Genomic DNA, 9,269 nt, shown 5'->3' with positions numbered 1-9,269 from the left:
GAGGAAGGGGCCGTGAGCCAAGGAATGCAGGTGGCCTGCCGCTAGAAGCTGGAAAAGTGGGCAGGGAAAGGATTTGGTCTTCACGCTGAGAGCAGAAGGAAACTGCTAGCACAGGAGCCAACAATGAGAACACCTGAGAAAGACCCACACAGACGCAGACACAGGGCTGGGGCAGACTATGTGGGTAAACCAGTCAGACTGCTGCTGTGTTGTCCAGCACGGACAACCTGCACAGCAGTGGACATGGAGAGGTGACATTGACAAAGTAGCAGGACGAGGTTGGGTAACAAGTTGGGAGAAAGGATAAAAAAGGTGTTAAAACCAAACTGGGTTGCAATACTGAGGCCACAGCTCACACAGTGAGATGAGTGGTGAGGCCACGTCCCAGGGACAACATGGAGAAAGGATGTGAGGGCAGCTGTGCAGGGAGTCAGCTCCCGGCTGGACGTTCCTGCAGGTGTCTTCCCTGAGGAAACCCGCTACTCCAGAGAACAGCCCCGCAGGGCGAGGTGGTAGAGTCCGGCTCTTGTGCCAACCAAGCCCTGCTCTGAGAAAGGCTCCCTGGGGTTGGCAGCGAATCCTCCTGCGAGGTGGCTAACTGGTCACCATGTACCGTCTATGCCGCCACTTCCTCCCTCACCCAGGAGGGCCGGCCCATCCCCAGCACGAGGGAAAGGGAGCAGGGGCAGAGCCGAGACGCATTCACAAGCAGCATGTCACCGCCGTCCGCAGCCCTTGAGATGCAGGTGGGCAGGCGTGTTACCCCACCAAGTGTGCTCCTGCCTGGCCAGGCCCAGGGACCCTTCCTAACAACCCTTCCCCCACGTCCTCTCACTTCAAGGAATAAGGCAAACCCAGCACTTGGCCGATGGTAAGAGCTCAACCAGTGAACTACCAACCAGGCTTCCCCCAACAGGTCTTTCTGAGAGGAGGGGCCAGGATGTGCCTTAGAGAAAAGGAATACAAGATGTCAGGAGAAGAGAGGAAAGGAGGAATAAGACTTACACATTTTTAGCTCCGTCTCCACCTCCTGCTGTCGCCGTTCAATCTTTTCTCGTCTCTGTCAGGAGAAAGAGGACGATGGAGAAGTGAAATATAGACATGACTGTCCTCACTCAGGGACTGCACAGAGAATGTGGTTCAAAAAGGAGGTGGGGTCAGGAGCAACAATCGCATACCTTCCTCTCCATGCGTTCCTCCCGGGTCTCTGCACGAGTTGGAGGAGGGGCATCTCGAGGGTCCTGGGAACAAGAAGAGAGGTGACAAGGTGGGAGGGACTGGGGAAAATGACAAGGGACACCCAAGAAAACAAGGACCCCTCAGCTCCTTCCCACCTATGCAAATAAGTGTGAAGAGTTCACGTGCCACAGTGGAGGCAGACAGTGGCAGAGGTCCAAATATTGGCCATAGGGTCACTGTCAGTGACCAGAGAAGGACAAACATCAGGCAAAGAGATTAAGAAACATCTAAACCAAAAAACAACCGAACTCACTGCCATCAAGACGATTCGGACTCATAACAACACCCACTGTGTTTCCGAAGCTGTAAATCTCTACAGAACTAGATCACCCATCTTCCTTCCACGGAATGGCTGGTGGGTCTGAACCACTAAGTTTATGGTTAGCAACCAAGTGCCTTATCCACTGCGCCACCAGGGCCCTCCATCTATAGCTCCTGAACACAATTCCGATCCAGATCCCACTATCTTTCTTTAAAACTAACCACACTAAGCTTTTATGGGGAGCTCTGGTGGCACAGCGCCTAAGGCATTTGACTGCTAACCAGAAGGCTGGCAGTTCAAACCCACCAGCCACTCCCTGGAAGGAGGTTGGGCAATCTACCTCCATAGAGATACTCCCTTGGAAACCCAAGTAGGGGTCGTCATGAGTCAGATACGACTCGACAGCAATGTTTTTTTTTTTTTTTTAAGCTTTTATGGAAAGGAAAGAGACCCCAGATAAGGAAAGTACTACCAAAGAAGAACAATGAAGCAGAAGTCCTCAAACTCCCAATCTCAAAACACAGCCACATTAATTACAACAGCCTAGTACCGGTACAATTACAGACACACACACCAAAGGAACAGAACTGAGAACCCAGAAGTAAATCCATCCACCTAGGGACAGCTGATTTTTGACAAAGGGCCAAAACTCACTAAATGAGGGGAGCCAGTCTCTTTAATAAATGGCACTGGCAGAACTGAATAACCCGTATCTAACACTATATACAAAAATGAACTCAAGGTGGATCAAAGACCTGAACGTAAAACCTAAAATCATAAAAACCATCAAAGAAAAAACAGGGACAAAGTTGGCCTTAATCCATGGCATAAAATAGACTACCAAACATAACCAAAAATACACAAATACCAGAAGAAAAATAGATACCGAAGACCCCCTAAGATTCAGACACTTACATTCGTCAAAACATTTTAACAGAAGAGTAAAAAGAGAACCTACAGGCAAGGAAAAAGTTTTTGGCAATGGCATACCAAATAAAGGGCTAATCTCTAAAATTTATAGAAAACTTCAACAACTTAACAACAAAAAGACAATCCAATTCAAAAGTAGGCAGAGGACATGAACTGACACTTCACAAGTAAGACACTTAGGCAGCTGAAAAACAAACAAACGTATGACGAAATGCTCAAGATCCCTAGCCATTAAAGAGATGGAAATCGAAACAACAGTGAGATACCATTTCAACCCAACACTAATAGCAAAAAAAAAAAAAAAAAAAAACAAGAAATGCAAGGGTGTGAAGAGCTTGGAACCCTCATACATTGTTGGTAGGACTGTAAAATGGTGCAACCACTGTGGAAAATGGTATGATAGTTCCTTAAAAAGCTGAAGACAGAAATAACATAGGATCCAGCAACCCCACTGAAAAACTCACAGCAACCCCCTGTGTTTCCAAGGCTATAAATCTTAACAGAAGTAGATCGCCCCACCTTCCTTCCATGGAGCAGCCAACTTTCTGGTTAGCAGTCAAACGCCTTAGGCACTGCACCACCAGAACTCCTACTACTAAAACCAAGAAAAAAACAAAACAAACTCACTGCCATTGAGTCAAATCCGACTCACAGCGACCCCCTTTGGGTTTCCGAGGCAGTAAATCTTTACAGAAATGGTTTGTTCAGTCTTCCTTCCACAGAATGGTTGGTGTGTTTGAGCTGCTGACCTTCTGATTACCAGTCATAGCCTTAGGCACTATACCACCAGAGCTCCTATTAGGTATGTATCCTAGAGAAAGAAGAGGTGTGATGTGAACAGATAATGCAGACCCACGCTCACTGTAGCACTACTCACAATAGCAAGAAGATGGAAACAACTTAAATGCTAGTCAGGAGGAACAGATCAACAAACCATGATGCACACAAAGGATTACTATGTAATGTTAAAGAATAGCAATGAACCTGGAAACATCACATAACCTGGATGAACCTAGATACCCTTGTGCTGAGTGAACTTAATCAATCACAAAAGGACAAATACTCTACAAGATCAACCACTATGGTAAAAAGTCAAATACAGGGTTTCACAGAAAAAGAATATTCTTTGACGGTTACCAGGGGTGGGCTGGGAAGGGAGAGTAAACCTCTAACTAGAAAGGAGACACATATTAACTTGGGTGAAAGGGAAGGCAAAGAAAAGAAAAAGGAACTTCTATGACAATCTGACAAGGCACTTTTTTTAAATTATGATTTGAATGAAAATTTACAGAGCAAATTCACTTTCCATACAGCAGTTCACATATACTTTGTCTCATGAAATTAACCGCAATTTACCCCAATACAACAGCTCCCCTCCCACTTCCTCCTGATAGTCACCTCTTCCCTGTGTCCATCCCTCCATGCACCCTTGCCCCCTGAGCTGTCCCCCGGTGCATAAGCAGCCCCTCTTTCTCCAATGATTGATCTCTCCAAGGAGTGTATCTACCTCAGGTAAATGTTCAACTCCTAAGTCTATCTTTTGTTTGGCTGGAAGCCACAGGTGTGGATTCAATTCCAGACCTGAAGGGCAGCTAGGGGCCATAGTCTCAGTGGTTCCACCAGGCTCTATTAGACCATCAGACCAGCAAACGTGGTCCCTGACAGGGCACTTTCATGCCTGTCGAACCTAATAACATAGATGAGATTTTGTATTTTGCATGAATGATGTCCTTCTTTAAAGACAAGTTACTAGATGAGGGTGCCAATAACTATTCTATTTACCAAAATTACCAATCTGTAATAGGTTAGAAATTAAAAACAACAAAACTTGCTCTTTACCACAGAGCATAGCCTAAGAAGCACTGGCATAGACAACATTTAACTGAGAAGACTGTCAAAGACTCTCACCTTCCCTTTTAAGGAACACCCTGCTTCTCACAGCCCCCCAACATCACTCTGTAGTTAACAGAGGACCAAAGAACACCCTGTGAGCTACTGGGGGGGCTCTTCCTCAGGAGAGCTGAGAATTGGGGCTAGGCCCCAGACAAAACAGCAGACCAGGCAGTGCTCAGAAGAAGCCAACTGGGACCATTTGAGGGTCAGGCCTCACTAACTGCTCATTAAATAGGAACAGGTACAAGACTCGCATCACCAAAGGGTGCCAAGGGCTCACAACCATTCAATTAGTTTAACTGGCTAATAACATTTCCAAAGTACCATTCGGTGAAGGTGGCAAATGCTACCAAAGCCTCAGTCTTCTACTGTCGTCTTGCTACTAACCTCTGCTCTGTGACTCCCACTTCTTCCCCACGTCGGGGAGAATCCCCTGCCCAACTGTCTGATGCTAGGACTTTCCTCTAGGACTTCCGGCTCTGTTGGCATTTCTCAAGTGAGCACTGATGCACCGCGAGGGGGCGTACTGTTATCCCGATTTTACACATGAAAAACCTGAGGTCTGGGACTTAGGGCACACGCTCCCACGTGCTCAGTTACCCCGCAGATGCAGCACTTCCACTCCCGAGCCCCCGGCCTGAAGCCGTCCAGTACACCGTGCAAACCCTGTGTGAATGTCAGCCAGCCTACATTACAGACTGTAGATACAGCACCACACACGGAGAGAAAAGATGCATGGATGGAAATGGGAAACAAAGCAAGGAAGCCGGAAGAATGCTATTACATGGTGGGGGTTGCGATCAGTGTCACAAAACCAAATGTGTACGAGCTGACGGAAAACCAATCAGCTCTGTAAACTGTCACACAAATCACAATGAAGACTTCAAAAAACACGGACATTTAATGACCAAGGGGTGCCAAGCTTGGACATGAATTTTGAAGTTTAAATCTCACAAGGAAGATACTATCTTACTAACGACGCAGAGATCAAGGCATTAAGAAGATATCCCACTTGCCAAAAGTCACAGAGCTGACATACGGTGAATGCCAACTTCTCCCTGACTCCAGAACCTGAATTCTCAACTACTACTTGCTAAATTTTTAGAATAACCCTCTTACACAAAGTGCTCTGGTGGCGCGATGCCTAAGCCATTTGACTACTAATCAGAAGGTTGGTGGTTCAAATCCGTTAGCTGTTCCATGAAAGGAAAATTGGGCAATCTACTTCCATAAAGATTTATCACCTTGGAAACCCAATGGGGGTTGATGCAAGATGGAAAGTTGGAACTGATGCGATGGCAGTCAGTTTGGTTTTCTTCTGTTGTCGTTAGGTGACCCTGTGTGACAGAAAACTGCCCCACAGGGTTTCCTAGGCTGTCATCTTTAGGACTACCAGGTCTTTCCCCACAAGATCGCAGCGTGGGTTTGAACCACCAACCTTTCAGTTAACAGCCGAGCACTTCACCACTGCACCACCAAGGTTCCTTTAGAATAAACTTAACAGCAAATATATTATCAATCCCAGTTAAGACAAGAAAACTGAGGATCAGAAAGAATAAGTCACCCGCCTAAATCACACAGCAAGAAAATGGTCAGAGACTGGATTCTAAAACCCAGCCCATCGGGCCCCCCAAACACAACCCACCCCTCATCTGCTGAACACACTCACCTCAAACTCTCGGATGTAGGGCGCAATGCCACAATAAGGTTGATTGTGATGCTTCTCATGTGGCAGTTTCTCCAGGGGTGGCAGGTATGGGATGGGGTCCCGGGGGGCAAACAGGGCCAGAAGATTGGGCGGCAGGAACTGAGTCATCTTGCCAAGTCTGAGGACAGAACCAGAACCAGTTAAGAGTGGGTTGGCTGAGGGATTGTCGTCCCTACAATCCCTTGATTCTCTAGAACAAAAAGGGTTAACAGGAGCGACGTCTTAGTGTTAAAACGGGCTCCATAAAGGCGAGCGACCTTTGGGCGGGTGAATCTGAAAGGGCAAGCAGGTTCTGGGGATCGGGGTGCCGAGAGGCCTGGAACGGAAACAGAGAAGGGTTTCTGGGTACAGAAGTTGGAGTCCAGCTGTGGGGCTGAAAGGTTCCCTGGGGGTCTGAGGGGACAGTCATACAGCCTGAGTCCCCTAGTAGTGGCGGCTGGCGTTCCCATGTACCTTGGAGAACGCGTTAAGGGGAGAGGGTCGCAGGGGGTCGGAAGCCTCAGATGAAGGGATCAGAGAGTAGCAAACCCCTCAAAGCAAAGGTTTGTGGGTAATAGTTCCGGACAAACCCCCCCCACAAAAAAAATGGCGAAAAGAATTGTGGGTAAGGGTCCAAGATACCGCGAAGAGATGAAGTAAAAAGGCAACGGACCGCAAGGGCCTGTGGGAAGAGGGCCCAGTGCTCAAACCATCCGAGTTAAGAGATGCAGTAAATAAAGTGCTGTCTGTGGTGGGGACGCGGGAAGGAGGCGAGGCCGCGGGAGAGAGGCCGAGGCCCGCCGCAGGGGCTTATGGGTAGCGGTCCCTTTCCCGGTAAGGCCAGTCACACTTACGCGCCGCGCGGCGCCCTCCTCGGCCTGGGGTCGCTCCAGGGGCTCGCGGCGGCCCCTCAGCAGCAGAGATTCCTGCTCTGGTTTCGACTCCGGCGGCGTATGCGTCCGTCTGCCTCTTTCGCCGGCCCAGCGCGCGCACCAGGCCGCTGCTCACAAACCCGCGCGGCCTCAGCTCGCGACGGGGTAGAAGGTGGGATCCAGCTTCAGATCCCTCCGCCAGCTGTCCTGCGCACGCTCCGCGCGCCCCGCGAAGAGGCCACACATAGCGGCAGGGTCCCGCCGTGGATAAGGCGCATGCGCGAGGTTATTGCCCCGCCTTCCCGTACCTCAAATTCCTTTGCAGCTGCGTCCTGACGTCTGTACTGCGCACGCGGCCCTCACCGCCACCACCTCTTCTACCTCTCCCTCTCCGCTCTAACCGCCTCTGTCTGCTAGACGCCTCACTCGCTACTTCGCCCCTTAACACACTTCCCGGATTTGCGCGCATGCGCTATTGTAGTGTACTGTATCCCTCCGCCGCATGGCAAAGAGTCCCTACATGAATGGAGATTAAGTTGTTTAATGTATTCGGTCTGTAGCTCTTTTATTCAGTGCCTAGTTCGTGCAAGGGACTATTTGGGGCGCTGGGGATAACAGCCTGTGACTGAAACAAAGTCTTCTCCCTCATGGAACTTCCATTCTACTAGAGGAGGCATTCGATATTTAAATGAATAATAAATTCAGATCGTGACTGGCACAATTTAAAAAAATAGAACAGAATAAGAAAGGGGACAGGAAGTGAGACCGGGACCGTTTTAGGAAAATGATAATGTAAGGCCGCTAGAAAGAGGTGATACATGAACAAAGGCCCAGATTGAAGAGAAGTTTGGGCGGGGTTAACACCCAGTACAAGGAACAGGACAGTCCTTGGTGGAGCAACCCCCTTAACACGCTGGCTGTTAACCTAAAGGTTGGCTGTTCAAATCCAGCCAAGGCACCTCAGAAAACTGATCCCTTGATCTGTTTTGGACAAAAAGAAAATTGGCCATTGAAAACCCTAGAGAGCCCTGTCCTCCCCTGACGCATGGGGCTTGCCATGAATCCGAACTGACTCTAAGGGGTCTGGTTTACCGCTGGAAACTGCCCAGATTTGGGACTAGGTTGTAGAACCACGTTTTCGCTAGAAACTCGTGTTGTTTGGGGCCTGTAAGATTGATAATGAAGTAAGTGTGGCGTTTTTTAAGCTTTAGGATGGATTCAGTTGCCTGTTTAATAATCATTCAGAAAGTGTTACATTTTAATTACTAATTTCTTGTTTCAAGAAACATGCAATAAGAGCACACACACACACACACAAAAAAAAACTTTAAAAAATATTCTGACACATTTGCTTCATTTGTGTTAACTCCGTGTGCCTCCCTCCCCCCAGATGATGTGGGAAAAAATTGTACCAGCCCTTTGTCCCTAAATGTTTCTGCACGCAGCTTCTAAAAAAGAGCATCCTACAAAACCAAAAATCATTTTCGGCCCTAAGAAAGTTGATACAGCCCCTACTCAAAAATTTCCCAAGTGACCCAAGGATATCTTGTTTTTAATCCCAAATAGGAGTCGATTAAGAGTGAAACATTGTATTTGATTGTCATGTCTCTTTAACCTCTATAAGAGAGGCACAGGCACACTTTGTTCCCTGATGTTGATACTTATATATTCATTTATTTGCAAGCTCAGACCAATTACCTACCCAACGTTACACATTCTGGATTTTCTGATCGTCTGCTTATGGTGTTCAGCTTGTTCCACTGTCCCTGTTTTGCCCAGAAAATGGAAATTAAGGATGGGAACATTCAGGGACAGTTGAGGGGTGATGGTTGAACCACTGCCATTGAGTCGATTCTGACTCATAGCAACCCCATTGGGTTTCCAAGGCTGTAAATCTGTATGGAAGTAGATTGCCCCATCTTCCTTCCACCGAGTGGCTGATGGGTTTGAACTGCCAACCTTCTGTTTAGCTGTCAAATGCCTTAGGCACTGTGCTACCAGATGGTTGACCAGAAGAAACATACCTAATGTCATTGTCCACATGAAGGTTGTTGAAATAGCATGTTTTGTTACCTATGTATCTCCCACCCCCATAGCAACAAACATGGAAGTTAAGTCTGAGGGTTTGAGTACATTCAAGTTAAGCATTTGGGCAAGAGCACTTCCTTGATGGGCTTGACATCTGGAGGAACATAAAGTCAGGGGGTTCATCGTTCCTAAGCAGAGTTTGGTCACCTGACATGAGCTGACTAACGGGAGAAGCTATGTTTCAAGCTACGTGTCTCCCGTAGAGATTAGCAAGTTGTAAAACACCCACACCATGCCAATACTCTCTTCCCCAACCTCACCTAATGACTGATGCTCAAAAAAAAAAAAAAAAAAAAAA

At 47.7% G+C, this 9,269-nt stretch overlaps 1 protein-coding gene across 1 annotated transcript in view; it reads right to left on the bottom strand.

Annotated features, from left to right (window-relative positions):
* The window catches only part of SNRNP70 (small nuclear ribonucleoprotein U1 subunit 70), a 19,060-nt gene extending 12,920 nt beyond the window's left edge, over positions 1 to 6,140 (bottom strand). Inside the window, exons 1-3 of the mRNA XM_042781267.1 lie at positions 5,994 to 6,140; positions 1,179 to 1,241; positions 1,006 to 1,060 (exon numbers count right to left, since the gene is read on the bottom strand). Of these exons, the coding sequence (XP_042637201.1) occupies positions 1,006 to 1,060; positions 1,179 to 1,241; positions 5,994 to 6,140 (265 nt within the window). The remainder of the gene's footprint in view (positions 1 to 1,005; positions 1,061 to 1,178; positions 1,242 to 5,993) is intronic.
* Between the last annotated feature and the right edge of the window lie 3,129 nt (positions 6,141 to 9,269).

This window comes from Orycteropus afer, unplaced genomic scaffold, assembly GCF_000298275.1.
Source record: "Orycteropus afer afer isolate SDZICR_OR568_19922 unplaced genomic scaffold, OryAfe1.0 scaffold00099, whole genome shotgun sequence".
NCBI lineage: Eukaryota > Metazoa > Chordata > Mammalia > Tubulidentata > Orycteropodidae > Orycteropus > Orycteropus afer.
Note: the sequence above shows the minus strand (reverse complement) of the source record. Positions and strands in the feature narration are given on the sequence as shown.